This window comes from Choloepus didactylus, chromosome 4 (genome assembly GCF_015220235.1).
Source record: "Choloepus didactylus isolate mChoDid1 chromosome 4, mChoDid1.pri, whole genome shotgun sequence".
Taxonomy (NCBI): Eukaryota; Metazoa; Chordata; class Mammalia; order Pilosa; family Megalonychidae; genus Choloepus; species Choloepus didactylus.
In genome coordinates, this window is record NC_051310.1 from 76065916 (window position 1) to 76085565 (window position 19650).

Here is a 19650-nt window from a genome sequence, read left to right on the forward strand (position 1 = left end):
CATCAAACCTCCAGTGCTCTATGTTTGTGAGGACATCAACAGTCATCCAGGTGTGGAAGTCCAACACTTCTGCATTTTCCCCCAACTTCTCAGGGGGGCTCTGCATATTTTTTCATTGTTGTTTTTTTTTAAATTAACTATTAACTATTTTAAGAAATTTTAAAAACCATATAATAAAAAACCATTTCAAACAAACCAAAACAAGGGAATGAGAAAAAGACACCTAACCTAAAGTAACTACATTACTTCCAATATGTTCCTACTCTACCCCAAGAAAATATACAGACTGTAACCCAGCAAAGGAATAAGAAAGACAGCTAACCTAAGATAACATTTTTGTGAACTTGTTCCTACCATGCCCACCAGAAATTAACAAACCATAGTCATTCCTGGGCATTCCCAGAATGTTTAATTTACCCATCATAACTTATCTGTTCTTATTAGAATATCATTCCCCCTTCACTAATTGCTATCTATTGCTAGGTCTCCTACATTCTTCATTATAAAACATTTATTTTACATTTTTCAGTGTTCACATTAGTGGTAGCATATAATATTTCTCTTTTTGTGCCTGGCTTATTTTGTTCAGCATTATGTTTTCAAGGTTAATCTAAGTCATCATACATTTCATGACATTGTTCCTCCTTATTGCTACATTGTATTCCATTGTGTGTATGTACCACATTATATTTATCCACTCATCTGTTGTTTCCCTCTCTAGGCAATTGTGAATAATGCTACTATGAACATTGGCATGGAGATACATGTTTGCATCACTGCTTTCAGACATTCCAGGTATACACCAAGAAGTGCAATTGCTGGACTGAAGGAGAACTCTATATCTAGTTCTCTCAGGAAGTGCCAGACTATCTTCCAGAGTGGCTGAAACATTATAAAGTTCCACCAACAATGAATAACAGTTCAAATTTCTCCACATCCTCTCCAGCAATTGTAGTTTCCTCTTTGTTTAATGGCAGCCATTCTAATTGGTGTGAGATGGTATTTCCTTGTGGTCTTAATTTGCATCTCTCTAATAGCTAATGAAGCTGAACATTTTTTCATGTGTTTCTTGGCCATTTGTATATCCTCTTCAGAGAACTGTCTTTTCATATCTTTTGTCCATTTTATAATTGCGCTGTCTGTACTATTGTCATTGAGTTGTAGGATTTCTTTGTATATGCAAGATTTCAGTCTTTTATCAGATACATGGTTTCCAAATTTTTTTTTCCCATTGAATTGGCTGCCTCTTCACCTTTTTGACAAATTCCTCTGAGGTACAGAAACTTCTACGTTTGTGAAGTTCCCATTTGTCTATTTTTTTCTTTTGTTGTTTGCGCTTTGGGTATAAGGTCTAGGATGTGACCACCTAATACAAGTCTTGAAGATGTTTCCCTACATTATATTCTAGTTTTATGGTACTGTCTCTTATGTTGAGCTCTTTAACCCATTTTGAGTTAATTTTTGCATAGAGTGTGAGGTAGGGATCCTCTTTCATTCTTTTGGATATGGATTTCCAACTCTCCCAGCCCCATTTGTTGAAAAGATTGTATGTCCCAGTTCAGTGGCTTTGGGGGCCTTATCAGAGATCAGTTGACCGTAGATCTTGGGGTCTATCTCCAAATTCTCAATTTGATTCCATTGATCAACATGTCTTTTTTTGTGTGAGTACCATGCTGTTTTGACTACTAGGCTTTATAATAAGCTTCAGAGTCAGGGAGTGTATGTCTTCCTGCTTTGTTGTTCTCTTTTAGAGTGTTTTTTAGCAACTCGAGGCATCTTCCCTTTCCAAATAAATTTGATAACTAGCTTTCCCAAGTCTGCAAAGTAGGGTGTTGGAATTTTGATAGGGATTGCATTGAATCTGTAGAATAGTTTGGGTAGAATTGTCATCTTAATGATATTTAGCCTTCCTACCCATGAACATGGAATATTTTTCCATCTTATAAGGTCCCTTTCTATTTCTTTTAGTAGAATTATGCACTTTTCTTTATATAGGTCTTTTACATTTTGGTTAATTTCATTCCTAGTTACTTGATTTTTTTGGTAGCTATTGAAAATGGTATCTTTTTCTTGAGTGTCTCTTCACTTTGGTCATTTCTAGTGTATAGAAATATTACTGACTTATGTGCATTAATCTTGTATCTTGTTACTTCCTAGCTCCAGGACAATTAGCTGCAAATGTGCGAAAGGCTATTGTCCATGCCAGCTATTGGGGCATGTGTGCATGTTGCGGGAGACACTTCCCACTATGCCAGGTTGTGTGGCACAGCTCTGGGCTGCAGCATCAGGCACCAGGCAGGAGTGTTCCCAGCCTGCTGGGAAGATGGCTGCATGGGGTATGGTTGTTTTTCCCTTTTTTGCTGATCTCTGCCTTCTTAGCTCCAAGACAGTTAGCTGTGGGTGTGCAAAACGCTTTCATCCATGCCAGATATTGAGGTGTGCCCATGGGTTGTTGGGAAGCAGCTCACGTTGCCCTTCAGTGTGCGGCTCTCACTGCCAGATCCGCAGCTGCTTTTGGGTTTTTAAAACTAATCTGACTCCAAACACAAAGCCTCATTTTCCCTAGACCATGGCATGGCCGCCGGTTCTCCAGCAGGCTCACTCACTCATTTCAGAACACAGACTCCAGTTTTCTCCAAGTGCATGGTCCCCGTGCATCTAGCAGACTTGTGCAGCTGGTGCCTCACTGGAACTGGTGCTCTGGATCACTTTCTGTCTTTTATCTAGTATTTTTCATGGAGACTTTTTTTGCCCTGTCTCTCCTAATCCACCATCTTCTGGAACTCCCCCAGTGTTTCCTTTATAGCCTTCAGGTCTTTTACCATATCTTCCCTGAGCTCGTTGATTTGGTTTTTGATTTGATTTAGCATATTTCTTTGAAAATCTTCAGTAGATTGTTTCATTAAAGTGAAACAATATCTCAACTGTATCTTGATTGAGGTGTAAGTTTGTTCCTTTGACTGGTCCATATCTTCATTTCTCCTAGTGTAGATTGTAGTTTTCCATTATCTAGGCGTCTGGTTCCCTTGGATACCGCAATCAGATTTTCCCAGACCAGAACAGGTTCAGATCTCAGAATGGGGTTAAATTCAGTCTGAAGTCTCCCTGCAGGTGTGTCTTAGAGATTGACAGTCTTTCCTGTGAGGTCTCTAGCCACTGTGCTTTTCCTAACCTGCCCAGCAGGTGGCAGCTGTCAGCCTGTCTCTCACGACTGGTGTAAGCAGGTGTGCCCCCTTTAGTTTCTGTTTTGGCTGTTGTCCCTCAGGCTCTGGGGTCTGGTTCTGAAGGGAAGATCTGTAGTAGGGCTGGGACCCACCTCCTTCCTCTTAGGGAAGATACACCCCCTAGGGAGTTATCATCTGCATTTGAATAGCTCCTTTGTCTCTCTGACTCTGCTGTCTCCACTCCTATCTGGGTCAGAGCACTGTGAACTTAAAATGGCTGAGGCTTTCTCCACTGAGCCGCTCAGGTTGAGAGAGAGAAAAAGGGACAGAAGGCCCCCTTTCAGAGCCAGTACATGTCCCCCCCAGTTTCACCTGTCAGACAAAGGTAACATCTGGTCTTCTGGGCTCCCTCTCCCGGGACGGAGGAGTCCTCTGGCTCTGTAAGGTCAGCCATCACTAAAAGCCTCTGTCTGCTGGTTAGAGGTTTGTAACTTGTATTCAGCAATCCACATTTGTTAATTAAATCCCCAGTTGGAGCTGGGCTGAGCTATATTCGCTTGCTCAGAGAGTGCTGCTTTCTACCACAGTGAGGTTTTGCAGCTCAGCCTGCCATGTGGGGAGGGGGCTCCCGGCATGATTTCACAGTTTTACTTACAAATTTTATGCTGTGATCTCAGGCATTCTTCCTAATCCTGGTTGGTGTATGATGTGTAGACAGCCATGGTTGTTCCCCAGCAGTTATTCCTTATTATTTACTAGTTGTTCTTTGTTGTTTATTAGTTACTCCAGGGGACTGACTAATTTCCACTCCTCTCTATGCTGCCATCTTGCCCCCTTTCTCAGCAGAGAACTTTTTAAAAGGTTCTGGATAAAACCCGGGGAAGTGGGGAAGGAGGCCTGTAGTATATCTTTGGGGCATTATTTATGAATCAAAAATAGGACACAACCCATATGTTCAATATGGGAATGGTGAGATACCTGTGTAATGTCAGGAAATATTACATAGCTATTAAATAAATGGGATTTATGGGGAGTTTCTAATGCTTATTATATGATGTTAAGAAAAAAGAGAAAAACCTGTCACTGAGTTTGCAATAAAATGCCAGCCATGCAGAAGAGATGCACTGGAAAAAAAAAAAAGACTGGAAAGAAATACAACACGAAACTAACAGTGGCTCTCTCTCCGGGGGACCCACTGTGGGTGAGCTTCCATTATCCCCCAAGTCCCCTGTTAAAAAAACACAGGAAAACAGACTGTAATCCTTATCCCCAGGAAACAATGTGCCTTCTGAAGCAGTTACTTCCTGAGGCCAAAAAGCTGCCTGCAGCAGTGAAACCAACAATGCACTAGATTTTTCACATCTTGGGGCTGGTTCTGGAGGCGTGGAGTGAATCTGTTCCTGCCCTCCCACAGGGAAGCTGTAGGACCCACAGAAGGAGGATGGGATTGAAATAATTGCAGAACTTTTCAGGAGATAGTTGTGTGTGAGTTTGTGGATCTCTGCAACCTGGGCAGGCAGGATTTGGGGGTGCTGCGTGGGACCTCCCTTCAGGCACTAAAAGGCTTCCCTGATAAAGGTGCTTGTAAATAGAGGTGTCCTAAATAGAATCCTTTATCATTGGGCTGCAAAGTCCTTGAACACAAGGGCAATGTGTTAACTAGGCTCTTTCAAATGCATGTTTATTGAACTAAACAGGAAATTGTAAATTCAGTAGAACTGTGCTTTTTTGGTTTTTGGTTTTTTAAAGAACCACTTTGTTCCACATACATTTCTTTCTCCCTTCCCTCCTTTATCCCCACCCTGATCCCTGTAAGTGTCTGCTGTTATCTGAACAACCCATGGGCTTCCAACCTCCCCTGTCCCCACCATCCTCTTTACCCCTGCTGGCCATTTGGTAGAGCCACCCAGGAGGAGGCTCTTGAAGAAGTGGTGAAAGTCTCTTGCCCACTTGGGGCGTTTAGGGAATGGCCTTGTATTTCTGGCAAGGAGGTCGAATCTGTAATGTAGGCAGTGGGAATTTGCCAGAGACCCTCCAGCATCTGTCTGGGGCTGAGTTGTCAATTGCCACCATGGGGCCCCCAACATTGGAACCACTTGCAGCTCAAGGCCTGACCTTGGGACCACGTCCTCGGGATCTTGGGCCCATGAACTTGCATACTTTCCAAGTGAGTCTTGTGCTCACCAAAGTGAGAAGATTAGTGAGTTGGGGGAGTCTTGTGGGAATTTGGCTTTTCACAAGGAGCTCTCCCCACCCTGCAGTCCCACCCAGACCCAGTCACATCCCAGTGCCAAGAGGCCCACTGTGTTCATGGCCAGTATCAGCACTGCTCGACAGAGGGTCTCCCATCCACCTACTGTAGGCAGAGTTCCTTTCTAAGATATTACGCCTGATCAGGCATCCCCCCCCCTTAAAATTTCATTTAAAGTTGCCCTTAACTTCCTGTAAAGACAAACAGCCAACCAAAAAACTAAACAGAAATCACTGATGGAGTTGAGACCTGCCTTGGTTGTAAAAGGGTCACTTCCCAAATATGGGTTTGTCACTCGGCGTGGTTAATAGAAGTCACACTGAACCAGGCTGAAGAGGAAAAGAGGGTTTATTTATACTGGCGGGAGACAGAGGGGGAAGGTTTCCCAAATCCGCCTCCCTGAAGTCTTTCTTTAGTTGGTTTTTATGCAGGTTCAGAGACAAACAGAGATAATCATTTAATTAACATGCAACAAGAGTGATAGACAAAGGCTTATCTATATCTGGGAGGTTTGGGGCAATCTCCCAGTGATTCTTTAATTGACTAAACTCATGAGAGACAGAGTTAATTATTATGGTTAACACGTAACAGGTTTGGAGAACTTTGGTATTTTAGTTATTTCCTGGTTTCTTCAGGAACTAGGTGACACCTGGGAAAGGTGCATCCAGGTATCTAGGTAGGTAGTTGAGAAGGCTTTATTCATTTCTGGGTGCAGACTTGACTTTACATATTGTTTCAGACTTTGCATTTACACATGCTTCTTTTGGAGAATAAGAGCTTCCGTCATAGCCTGTTTCAAGCTTTGAAGGTTACGTTTTTAAGGCTACTTTACAATTTCCTGCTTGCTTACAGTTTTTAGATTATATTTAAAAAGTGTTTCATAGTTACTTCCTGTTTAACCCACTTCAAAGCCCCACAGGCAGGTGCTATTCCCACTTCCCAAGGGCAGGGAAGTCAGACGGTGGGGGGAGGCATTAAGTATGTCACCCCAAGCTAAATGGGGCTCTGAATCAAAACAGCCCTCTTGTCTTCATCTTTAACAGGAGGGCTCTTTCCCATACCCAAAGTGAATGTATAGTTCTGCAGAGACTTGTAAGATGCTAGCTTCCTTCCAGGAGGCTGCTGTGGGTCCCTTTGGCTCTGGGTCTGTGGGAAAAGAAGCAGATCAGACGGTCTGAGCCATCAAACCTAGATAGGAGCTGTCTTTAGCCAACACCTGGCATTGTATGTAGGGTGAAAACATAAAAACAAGATCGTTAACTGCACCCAGCCAAGCCGTCTTGGAACCCAAGGCAAAAGAGAAAAATCAATACTACTGAACCTGTCTTTATGTAATATTCTGTTATTTTGTTCATCAAGGTTTTGAAATATTGAACTAAAATATTATTTATTTGATTCCTAAGGTTTTTATGCCCATTAAATTTTGCACTCAAGGCAAGTGCAGTGGCCTCTTCCTGGTCCCAGTCCTGATGAAAAAATTAGGAGTAAGTCAAGGATGCCTTTTAGTACCACTGTTAATAACTGTATAGGGAAGGGCAGGGCAAGTGCAGCCAGGCAAGATAATGAAGTGCTCTAAAGGACTGATAGTGGCATCGTTATCAACTGAAAACTATTAGAATCTAAAAGTAGTTTAGTAAGGTGGACTTTTGCAAGACCAAGATACATCTTTTCCTGTATCCCAACCCTTACGAAGTAAACATATAATGGGAGGAAAAAAATCCATTCACAGCAGACACACACACACAAAATAATATATCTAAAATGAGATGTCTGTGGCTACGAAGAAAACTACAACCCTGTTGAGAGATATTTAAGATTTGAATGAATGGGGGAGATTTCACCATACTTCTTGGTGAAGAAGACCCAGTATTGAAATATGAAAATTTTCTCTAAGGTAACCTGTAACTTAAGGCTATCCCAGTCAAAATCCTAGAGCCGTATTGGAAGGAGTTTGACTCAATAATCCTTAAGTTAATTTGGAAGAATTCACTTATAAAAATAGCAGAGAAAGATCCAAAATTGTTAATAATGAAGGAGAACTTTCCTTATCAAATATTTAAATACACACAAAAGTCATTCATATGAAAAAAATATGAGTGTTATGAGTGTCATGGTTAAGTGATTTGGAGGAAAAGACCCCAGATATGTTCCAGAAGGAGAAATAGGATGTGAGAGAGAGAGAAAAGTAAAAAGAGAAATAGAGGGAAGCTTCTTTTAGCTGAAGGACGTTGTGGAGCTTGATGTGAAAAAGTCTCACCAAATGAATCCCAGGTGGAATTACTTTAAAAAAAAGATACTCAGTGTCTTAGTTTGCGAAGTCTGCTATAGCAGATGTCACAGACTGGTTGGCTTAAACAGCAGGAATTTATTGACTCACAGTTGTGGAGGCTGGAAGGCCAGCATCTAGGTGTCGGTTGCATCCTGTTTCCTCTGAAGTCTGTAACGCTCTGGTGGTGGAGTGCAGACGACACAACTCTGCCTCCATCACAGGCCATCTTCTTCTCCATCTCTCTCCTCCTGTTCCCATATTTCCTCTACTTATAAGGACTCCAGTCATACTGGGTTGAGGCCCACCGTGATGGGGTTTGGCCTCACCTTAACTAAAATGACATCTTTAAAGATCACGCTTCCAAATGGGTTGTCATCCATGGGACCAGGGGTAAGGGCTTTGGATGAAGAGGAAAACTCACAAGTTTCCAGGCTGAAGGGATAGATTTTGTACCAGAGTAAAAAGAATCAGATTAGTAGAAAACTGCTGGTGTCCATTTCTGTAAGCTAGAAGATAATGGAACAGTGTTTGCAGACCATTGCAAGTAAGGATGCAGTCTGAGACTCTTTTTTTAATGTAATTTTATTGAGATATATTCACACACCATACAATCCATCCAAAGTATACACTTAGTGGTTCACAGTATCATCACATATTTGTGTATTCATCACCATGATCATCTTTAGACCATTTGCATTACTCCAGAAAAAGAAATAAAAAGAAAAAAGAAGACCCCAAACATCCTATATCCCATACCCCTCCCTCTTATTTATCACTAGTATTGCACTCTACCCAATTTTAAGACTTAGAATAGAAGTAGATTAACTAAGACAGTGTGGTGCAATCTGAGACTTTACACCCAACCCCGATATCATTCTATGTGAGGACAGATGCCATTCTACAGACACAAAGGTATTATCTCCTACCTAAAAATATAACTCTAGGAATGTTTCTAATAAAATTAAAATTAAACCACAAAAAAAAAAAATACTTCAAGAAATATGTCAGGAAGCAGGGGTGAGCAATGAGTTGAGTTATTATTGTCCAAATTGAAGAGTTGGTGGCAGTGCTGTACCTTTGGAATAATTATTCTGAAGTAGTTTGAAGGCCTAGGGAGAGAACAGGAAACCCAGTTTGAATATAAATTCCTGGTTCTGTCTGAGTTCTCCTACAATACCACATCAGTGTTGTAGTTTTTACTATGGGATCTGGGAGTGTTCCATGTTACCGTAATGTGTCTGTTTTAGTCTTTTAGTCTGATATTGGCCAAGAGGGTGTTTTGTATGGGGTTGGGCATCCCTGCGTATTCACAGAAGTTATCCCTAAAAGGACATAGACTTTGAAGTTAAGATAGTAAGAGGTACCGTGCAGTTTGCTCCTTCAGCAAGGATGTGAACACCTATAGTGTACCACGCCCAGGGTCAGGCCTGGGGAGGTGCAAAGATGCTGTGAAGCTGGTGCTGCCCCCCACCCCCCAAAATAGAGGTGTGTGCTCACATGCAGGTACTGCCACCACCATTTGCTCTGGCACTCAGGGGTCGGAATCAGGCCATGAGTTAGCCATTGTGTTCCTCACGCACTTTTGAGGGACCATTTCAGGGACTGCTGTTAGAGGAGATTGTGTGTGAACTGCCTGTGTTGGTTGTGTACCTCATGTCGCTCTCACAGCAGGTGCTTCTGTGTGGTTGTCATCCCCCGTGCATGGGAGAAACCTGTTGTCAAAACATCATTGTCTGCGAGGTAGCTCAGCATTCTTGGTGCGTGCTCTGATGACTTGCGGACACCCGTGCTTTTTTACCTGGGCAAACAGCTTTGGAACTGTCCAGCCAGTTTTGGGATTTGGGGATGGGTGACTTCTTGAGGATTTCCAGACCCTGGAGGGTCCTTCTCAGGGATGATTTTCCTGGTGTGGGACGCTTTGTGGGGGGAAGCTTCTGTGGCTGTTTCAGTATTCGTTGCTAATGATCCCTGGCCACTCCAGGACCCCTCGTGGACTTACAGTGTGAATGACCCTCCTGGTAATGGCCCCCTGCCTGGGAGCACATTCACACCCTGGAGCTCGGGGCTCATTTAGCAGTTATGCTCACACTTTCAGTGTCTGGAGTGGATGAAATAATTATTTCTTTCTCACTTCTTTTGGGAATATTCATATTGTGACCATATGGTCACCACCACGATCTGTGTGTTTTGGGGACCATGCTGGGTGCTCTAGGGGGCACAGAATACAAAAAGCCTTAATTTAAGATCTGGGGAGACAAAATGAAAGAAAGAGAGTGTGAAACAAGGCCAGTTCAGAGCCTGGGCAGTGTCTGCCCTGGACATTCCCAATAACTCCCCCTCTTCACTCTCTACCCGAGGCTGTCTCCAGACCTGGCAGAAAATCAATTCTACCCTTACATGCTCACCCGGTCTCTTCCCCCAGCCCATTTCCCCTGTTTTAGTTCAAGCTCTTGTTCCTTAACTGGGCTACTGGCATACATTTCTAAAAATAATGACTCCGTTTTTTTCAAATGAACTATAATGTAAACAAAAGGGTATATGTAATGTAAAAGTACAATTTCAAGAGTAAAACAAACACTCTGCAACCATTCAGCTGAAGAGACAGAACACTAACCAAAATTTTGAAACCCTGTTATGCCTTTCTCCTGACCCGAGCCCCTCACTTTCCCCAAGGGAACTGGAATGGTCTTTTCACCATTTTTCCTGCCTTCTCTGTACCCTGCTCTCTCCTCCATGCTGGGCATGGGACTGAAAGGGAAATCCTATCATGGCATGTGCCTGCTGAAAATTCCCCCATCAGTTCTGCATCAGTTGTAGGATCAAGTGTACACTGCTGAGCAGTGAGCTACAAGACTTCCCAGTTTGGCCCCACATGATCTTTGCAGTGGCCCGTGGTACCGGGATAAACATCTTGCAAGCTGCAGCTGCATCTGTTGCTCCTTCCCATTTGTCCCTCTTTCCCCCTTGGCCAGGCAGACGACTTCTCCGCTCTTCTGCCCTTGTCCCATTGGGCTTCCTCAGAGGTTGGAGACTCGTGTTTCTCTTCTATACAGATTTGCTCAGCTTAGACTGTTCCCACCAAGCAGTGGTCACCCAGTGAAGTCTGTTCTATTTGGAGTTAGGAGGAAGGACAGATGGCCATGCTTTAGGGAGGTGGGGACTGACTTTAAGAGGAGAGAGACTGTGAGATGGTCTTGGAGGTGAAGTAGGCTTAGACTTAGACTTAGAAAAATTAATATATGCCATGATCCATCTTTCTTTATGTCTTCTAAATGAAAGCTTCTCCTTTTTCTATGTCAAAGTCAGTAAGCTGATTTTATGATATCTGGGGTCTCCATAGCGAGTGATCATTTTAAAGAAGCTGTCATGAGTGGGCCAGAAGAAGGGAGCTAGGCTTCTCAGAAGCTGTCATGAGTGGGCCAGAAGAAGGGAGCTAGGCTTCTCAATACATGCCCTGAGCTTTGCCTTGGCCGCCCTTTCCCTCTTGCTCTTGGGATCCTCCTTTCTCCTTGGCATGGACACATGTCATTCCTGACAGATGAGTCCGCTGAGTAGGGAATAGTAAGTGATTTGAACGCACATACACTAGCTTGGCTTTGGAAGAGCTCCAGCTGGGCTGTAGGTGTGGCTCAGTGCCATCCCCAGGTTGGCTGTGCTTTTGACATGTCCTTACTCTGTTCTTTCTTAATGTTGCTCCCTGCAGCTGCTGCAGACCAGGGACGATGGCCAAGTAAGCGCCCGCCATGGCCAACCGGAAGCATGCGGGCACAGTGCGCAGCATACTGGACCACGGGGTGAGGCCGGGCCCCGTGCCCCACCACGTCCAAGAGCCCGAGGGCGAGGACACCGAGCTGCCCCTGGAGGAGTATGTCCCCACTGGCCTGGAGCTGGCCACCCTGCGCCCTGAGAGCCCCGTCCCCCCGGAGCCCGAGGGTGCTGACCACAGCCCAGACGGGGACTCCAGCTCTGACTATGTGAACAATACCTCCGAGGAGGAGGACTACGATGAAGGCTTGCCCGAGGAGGAGGAAGGCATCACCTACTACATCCGGTACTGCCCGGAGGATGACAGCTACCTGGAGGGCATGGGCTGCAATGGGGAGGAGTACCTGGCCCACGGCAGCCACCACCTGGAGACCGACGAGTGCCAGGAGGCCGTGGAGGAGTGGCCGGACGCCACGGGCCTGCACCCCCTCAGCCACGGGGCCGAAGGCAGCCAGGACTACTCGGATGACCCCCTCCCTATCCCCGAAGATGAGACCTCTGTCCTGGAGGCCCACGGTCAGGAGGAGGGGCTCCTGTACTGCCCTGGTGAAGAGGGCTACCAGGAGTACTACCCGACAGAGGCCAACGGCAATGCTGCCGGCACCTCCCCCTATCGCCGGCGGCGCGGGGACGGGGACCCGGAGGACCCAGAGGAGGACATCGACCAGATCGTGGCCGAGATCAAGATGAGCTTGAGCACGAGCAGCATCACCAGCGCCGGTGAGGCCAGTCCTGAGCACACGCGTGCCGGGGGGCCCGAGCCGGGATCCGGGGACTCGCCCGAGGCCTGCCCACAGGGCGAAGCCAGCCATGGCCCCAGCAGGCATGAGGGCAGGCCCAAGTCCCTGAACCTCCCTCCTGAGGCCAAGCACCTGGCAGACATCCAGAGAGGCTTCAAGGCCAAGAGCAGGACGCCAGAGGAGAGGCTCAAGTGGCCCCAAGAGCAGGTAGGATGCTGCTGCTGTCACCAGGGAAGGGGGTGGCGGGGCCCAGAGAGCAAAGGACTTTGTGGCATCCAGGCTGAGATGACACAGATGACGGGTGGAGGAGGCCAGTGGGGGCAGCATCGGGGGGCTTTATGGCCCTACATGTCCTGTGGGCAGTCCTTCTCTGGCTTGATTACTTGCACATGTTGCCCTGACATCCTGGCCTCTGTTACGGGACCTGTTGCTTTCTTAACCTCACCCCTCGGCTTCAGTAGTAAACCACAGAAGAAGCTTTTATGAGGGTGTTGATTGGCAGCCAGTGCCTCCCAGGTTGACAACACCCCCACCCCCACCCCCCCCCCCACCCCCCGCCCCTGCGCTCCAGAGAAAAGGTTCTGTATTTACTGTGCTCCACTGCACCTGCTAATGGGAGGGAGCGGGTCGCTTGAATCAGACTCTAATTTGGGGGAAGGGCTCTGGGCCTTTGCTCTGGAAGTCCTGGAATTGAATGGAAGTGTGAGGTGCTGTTTGAATGGGCAGGAGGAGGTGGGAGAGTCTGAGGCATTTGGGGAGCCAAGAGGAAGTGTGTTGTCAGAGAAGAAATGCTGAAGGGAAAAAGCAGGTAGCTTTCCTCCCCAGTGTGTCCACTGGAAATGTTCATTTAAGCTGGTTAATCATTGCAGAGCTTGTGTTTTGTTTTGTTTTATGCATTTCTTCCTTCCTTCCTTACTTTACAAATTAATTCTATCAAGGGTTGTACCCAGCAGTTCCCAGCTCAGGGCCGACAGGTCCCCTAATGAAGACAGGTACTGAGCTCTCTCTTCCTGAGCACAAGGGGTTTGGTGGTCCCTACTGTTGGTGGGGGACTGTGGGCAGGGTTTTCATAGCCTGTAGAGCAGAAAAGCCTATTCCAGAGGAGGAATTCTTTGAAATTTGACCCAAAGGAGCCACTGGCCGTAGAAATCAGCTTGAAAGTAGGATCATGTGAAGAGGGAAGTGCCCAGGGAAATTTAGTGATTCCCTGTTTAAAATCACAACTTGCTTTCCAAAAGGGAATGCCTTCCTCTCCCCTGAGACAGCCCCACTATGTGCCAGAAGCCACACAAAGGCTTGGCCTCAGACAGGTGCACATGTCTCCAGGGAAAACTCACTCATGGGCCCCAAGAGGGCACCAAGGAGTGTCACACCCACCTTTCCTTTCCGTGGCGCTGACACTGCAGTTCGTTTAGCTGTTATATGTTGTTGAGTCTGCAGATGCTTTAAAAATACATGTATATGAAAGGAGAAGTGGGTGGAACGGGCCACTTAGGTGCTTTAGATTGTCACTATTTAAAGTGTGGTCCTTGGACTAGAAGCTTTGGCACCCCTGGGGAGCTGACTAGACTCTTAGACTGTAGCCCAGAGCTACTGAATAAGAGTCTGCAGGTAAACTGGATCCCACAGTCAGGTTTGAGAAGTGATGTGGAAGATGTCAGATGGAGGAAAGTTTGCGGGGCATCCATCACCTCTCTTCTGCTTGTTTTAAAACATGAACAGTTAGGTTGTGGGTATTTCGCAGCATACTGAATGGCATTTTAGTTAGTCATAGCCTGGACAACAACATGACAATAACATTGGGAATGGGAAATGACAGATGTACTCTTCCTGGTCCCCACCACCCAAACAGATGCAGTTTTTCATGCTCCTTTTCAGACTGTAGCATCGAGCATAAATAAAGTATGTAACTGTCATTGTAGCTCAGGCATAATTTTGCCGTTTGGCTTTTTAAATATGGCATAGTATGAAAGTTCTCCACGTTGCTATGTAATTTCCATGATTATTTTTGCTGACCTTGTAGTATGTTATTTGGCCTTGTGTGCTCTGTTATTGCACATGCGAGTGGCATTTTCTCTTATATATAATGCTGCCATGGACATCTTTGTGCAAACCGTCTTTTATTTCTCTTGATTTATTAGCTCAGGATAATTCTCATGCATCCAGTATTTCCTCAGGATTATCTTGTCTAGTTGTATCTCCTCTTCTATGTATGTTTGATTCGTGCCTTTTATCTTTTGGAGTCTTTATGCTTCTCCATGTCAGAGGAGCACTTTATACACTACAGATGTTACTCTTTGTTGCAGATGTTTTCTTTAGTATGTTTTCTTTTGTGTTTACGACAGATGTTTTTCATTGTCTTTGCAGCATTTTTACAATGTTAATGACTAATCTGTCACCCTTCTAACTCCTATGGGTACAGAGGAATTTAATTGGGTGGGTCCTTTTTAAAATTGCCTTTTCCCCAACCTGTGGTTAGGTGAGCTTTGCAGAGGCCACTGCTTTAGTCCAGCCGAGATTATAAATGAGGCTGCTCCGTGTGAAAGGAGGTGTGAAAGGAGGTGGAGTGCATGGACTTCGGAACCTCCTGGGCCATAGGCTGGTGTGCATTTTGTGAGGCTCTAGTTGGCAGGTCAAGCTGCCACTTGCGCAATTCTGGTGAAACCAAGAGGTCTGCATGGGGGGCGGGGGAGGCTGGAGGTGAGCCACAAAGGAGTTGGACTAAAATTGCAGGGAGTGAGGGTGTGACCATGGGGGGACAGACAAGATCTGTATTTTGTACTTTTCATTAAAAAATAGTTATTTAAAAGCAACGAAGGAAATTTTAGAAAATATGGAAAGGTATAAAGAAGCAAAACACCTGTGGCCTCACCCCAAACCAACATTTTGATTTATTTCTTTCCACTTTTCTTCCCCTGTGTGCATGTGTGGGTGCGTGTGCGTGAATGATTCTAATGGATTATTTTATTCTTGGTATAATTTTAGCATCAAAATATTCTATTGTGTGACATCAGGGAATTCGATTGGAGAGAGTTTTCAAATTAAAGAGACACATGGCCTGTCTTGGGACACCCAGGTCAGGATTTCCCAAAGCAGATTCCTAGAGGTGTTCTGTAAACAAAGCATTTGGGTGGCAAGTGAGTTTGAGAAACTGCCGCACACCTTTCCTGTTCTTGGAGATTCACTCTGTGATTAAAGTTTCCAACTCACCAGCCCACAGACTTCCAAACTCGCCTGGCCAATGTATATCCCAGACACCCTTGGTCAGCAAACCTTTTCTCCATGCAGGACCTCTGGGGCAAACACCACCTGAAATTTCACAGACAGAGAGCAGAAAGCCAGAACAGAAAGCCAAAGCATAGGACCCCTAAGGCTTGCTAACCCCTCACTCTGTCGCTCGATTCCAGGATGATTCCAGCACTGTGCTATAGGTTTTATGCGTATCATCTCAGTTAAGTCTAGAACCATCCAAAGAGAGAGGGCTTACAATTATTTCCGCTTTCCAGACGAGGAGGTTGAGTCTTGCAAGGGAGAAGTACATTGCCTTGGTTACAAGCTTACAAGTGGTGGAGAGCTGCACCATGGGTTTAAATTTGTCTGCTAGTGAATGTGTTGGTGTTGGCAAGTTGGGCAGGGTCCCTCCTGGAAAGCGATAGTCTCTTCTATGTTGTTGTCTATTTACCTGGTACTGAAAGGACTTGGAAGCCTCTGTTTTCTGTGGTGAACGTGTCACGGGACCAGGGAGGTGACCAGTGAGCCCGTCTCTTAATTGTCCCAGACACTTGTGCTACCCCATCCTAACTTCAAGAGGGGCTCGGTTCACAAAGGAAGTCAATCAAGCAGTGACTTTTCATGTGGCATTAAAAAAAAATTTTATTGAGCTTTGTTGGCACAAAACATTGATTTTTTAATATGCTGCATTTAAAGGATATATGAGTCGTGTTGATAAACCAGCCTTGTCTAGAATAGCCTGGTGGAGTTGGCATCTCCGCATTTACCAATGTGATTCAGTGTCCTTTGGAGGTGAGAGGGGGGCTGTGGAAGAGAGAACCCCTCTTGGGCACCCCTTCCCCAACTCTGGCTCTGCCCCCCACCCCACCTGGCAGCTCCAGGGCTGAGCTTTGGAGACCTGAAAGCCTTCCTTTCCCCTCCCTTTGAAGAGGGCAGAATCTGCTCCTCTGCGCTCCCTGGGGACATTGTAAGGACATGCAACTCCAGCACCAGGGACCCTGGTTCTGTTGGTCACTTGTGCAGCCCGGGATGGTAGGGGGTTTTGTCTGTTTGTTTCTACATATCATATATAATGTATATATTTTAATTTTTTATTAGAGAAGTTGTAGGTTTACAGAAAAATCATGCAGAAAAAAAAGATTCCCCATATACTCCCCTCTCCCACAGTTTTCTCTATTATTAACATTTTGCATTAGTGTCATAACTTTGTTATAAATTGCTGAAAGAATATTATTCTTATTGAACCCTTAACTATAGCTCATAGTTTACATTAAACTTCACTTTGTGTTATACAGCCCTATGTTTTTTTTTTTTTAATTCTATTCTAGTAACATATTATGACCTAAAATTTCCCCTTTGAACCATATTCAAATACATAAATCATTAGTGCTAATTCTGTTCCCAGTGTTTTTGCAGTTCTCTGGTGATCTGCTGTGTGTCAGCTTTGGCAAAGGCTGGGCGAGTTATTTTGGAGGCACTTTTCATGTGTTACCTGTGACGGGTGTCATTTGGTAAAGTTCTCTGAAAAACTCTGCTCTGGTCCTGTAGTGCTCCCTTCGGAGACTCCTTCCTTTGGACACTGAAGATTTCTTCCCTCTCCTTCTCTGTGTGCTGTGTGGGCTTGGTGCAGGCCAGGACTTCAAGGATCACTGAGTCAGAGAGGTCTGATATCTATGACAACTGTATGGGACAGTGCCACATCTTGGGACTTGTTGCATCAAATGCATGTCTTGATTACTTGGGGTTTTCATGGTTTCTGTTTATCATTAGCTCAGCCAGTGTGTTATAGAAAGAGCCCTCTGAGAATAGAAAAGAGAAAAATCAATGCATCTTAGCCTACTTAATACAACAGTTTAACGTGCAGCATGATACATCACCCCGAGGCCACATCAAACGTAAAATTGTTTATCGCTGCTCATTGTAGAGTTGATTTGCTGTGATTTGCATTCAGTGGAGATTTTAGAGAATGCAGTAGGAATGGTGGCACCAAATAGGGAGAAGGGGTGCTGGCACATAGGTAACTCCTGCCTGCCCAGGTTGGGCACAGGTCACCTCGGTCTGCCTGGTTGGGGCCATGACACTGTGTGTGGCTCAGGGCTGCTGCCTCACACACCTGCCCCATTCAGCCTTTATGCAGCACAGGAAGCAAGGATTAGAGCCCCCTTTGTAGAAGAGGATGCCAGGCCCAGAGAGGCTGAGAGAAGAGCATCATTTGGTTGTGGGCGTGCACCCCATCGGCATCCAGTGAGGCAATGGGGTGCTTAAGGGGCACAGTGGTGTGCAGAGGGCCTCTGGTATTTGTGCTGTACATAGGAGGGAGCAGTCTGTCTGAACCTGGATGCAGGTATGGTGGAGCTGGAGGGGAAGGAGCATGCAAGTGTATGATCACTGAGGACGGGGCTTTGCAGCAGGTGCAGAGCATGACACAAGTATACAAGGCTCCTTGCACCCTTCCAGGCCTCAGTGAAGTGCAGCTGGCCTCTTACTTCCAACAGTGCTGCCTCTGGATTCTGTGGCCATCCCCATTTCTCTGCCATCCCTGGCATCAGACCCATCTCTCCCCAGCTGGCTGTCTCAGCCCTCCCCTTACACAAAAGGGGCTGCAGGAAAGGGTTTCCCATGCTGCCTGTGCTCCTTTATTGCCTGCACTGAGCCCCTTCCCAAGTATCCTCCCCTCCCAGCTCTGGGATAGGGTGACTGCTGCACCTACAGTCATTCCTCTGGGACCAAACCTGAGAAGAAATCCAGGTGGGCACAGCCTCTACATTGCCAGCACCTGACCTGTCCAAGATTCCAGATGCGATCGCTCAGGGCTCCTTTGCCGAGGCAGCATGGTGGCCTTCCTTGATTTTTAAGAGGCCTCTTGATGACATATTACTAGAGATGGCTGTTATTGTCACAGAGCAGTTTATTTAGCAGGAATCTAGAATTGCTGACAGTGCTTTGAAAATCTACTTAAATCCAGGGTTTCTAAAACACTGCTTTTATTGTCCAGGAAAGCCATGCAAAGCTCTTCCACCAACAGTCACTGAGAAGACACTCCTCCACCCCCACCCTTGGAGATAGAGCAGCAGTTGAAAGCACAGATCCTGGAGCAGAAAGCCTGGGCTCATCCTTGCCACTCTAGCTTCCAGCTCCAGAACCTCCTGCTCATGTCACCTCAGTTTCTCATCGGTAACAAGGGGTGACAGCTACTCGTGTCCTAGGGCTGTGGGGAGGAGCATCGATATGGAGGACTGTTTGTGGATGGGGAGGGATACAGAACACTGACCACAATGACAAGGATAATTTTCAAGTCCAAGCATACAGATGCAGGACTGGGCATCAGTGGAGTATTTGGCATCCCTGCCCTTGGGAATGACATGGGTGCCCTGGGGGGTGGGACCCATGTTATAAGTCAGGACAAGAGGAGACCAGGTCTGTGAGAGCCCACAGACAGGCTGGATTGGGGTTGACGGGTGCCTCCCAAGCTCGATCTGACCATGGTGGGGATGAGTGGAGCAGGGGTGCAGCTCCCAAGGTGTGTGGCTCCCCAAGTGTGTCCTCCCCCCTCCCTGTCACTTGGCACTTTGGGGACTTCCAGGGAAGGGATTCTAACATACCCTCTTGGGGGGCATCCCCTGTCCCCTTCTGCTCCCAAGTCCCTGAATTGGGGGACAGGGCAGAACCCACACATCTCTGAGGGCTGCCGAGGGATGAATCACCTTTAAAGTTCCCACCATGGTCCTACCGTGATTTTCTCACCCTTAGATTCTAATAGGAAGTTAACCTAGAGCCCCACACAGCTCCCTTCCTTCCCTGCAGACCAGCTGGCCCCAGACAGACTACGTCTCTTGCTAATTCCCAGTGTGGGGTAGTGCTCTCTCCTTAGCCAGGAACACCTTCTCCCATTTCCACCCAACACATGTGCCCTCCTTCAAAGCCATGCTGGTTCTTCTCCCCTACAAACTGCCCCCCATTTTCTCAGCTACCAGCCTCCTCACTCCCTTCTCAGTGCAAGGCATCATTGCCTGCGTGTGCCAGACCAGCAAAACATCACTGTGCATTTGAGAAACTTGTTCTAGAGACTCTTCTCACCAGGGTGGGGCTGGGCCCTTTGCAGTGGGTTAGACTGAGAGGTTCTAGGTTCTGGGACCTGGAGGGGGCCTTGGGCAGGCAGCCATTACAGTGGGACTAAAGATGGAGATGCAGGAGTGTGCTCAGCCTGGAAATGGGGCTGGATTGGTGAGA

At 46.2% G+C, this 19650-nt stretch overlaps 1 protein-coding gene across 4 annotated transcripts in view; it reads left to right on the top strand.

The window, feature by feature from the left end:
* The window catches only part of APBA2 (amyloid beta precursor protein binding family A member 2), a 309258-nt gene that overhangs the window by 220621 nt on the left and 68987 nt on the right, over nucleotides 1–19650 (top strand). For all 4 annotated transcript variants that reach the window (XM_037832868.1, XM_037832866.1, XM_037832870.1 and 1 more), the window contains one exon: nucleotides 11388–12396. In XM_037832868.1, the coding sequence (XP_037688796.1) occupies nucleotides 11428–12396 (969 nt within the window). In that variant the 5' untranslated portion in view covers nucleotides 11388–11427. The remainder of the gene's footprint in view (nucleotides 1–11387; nucleotides 12397–19650) is intronic.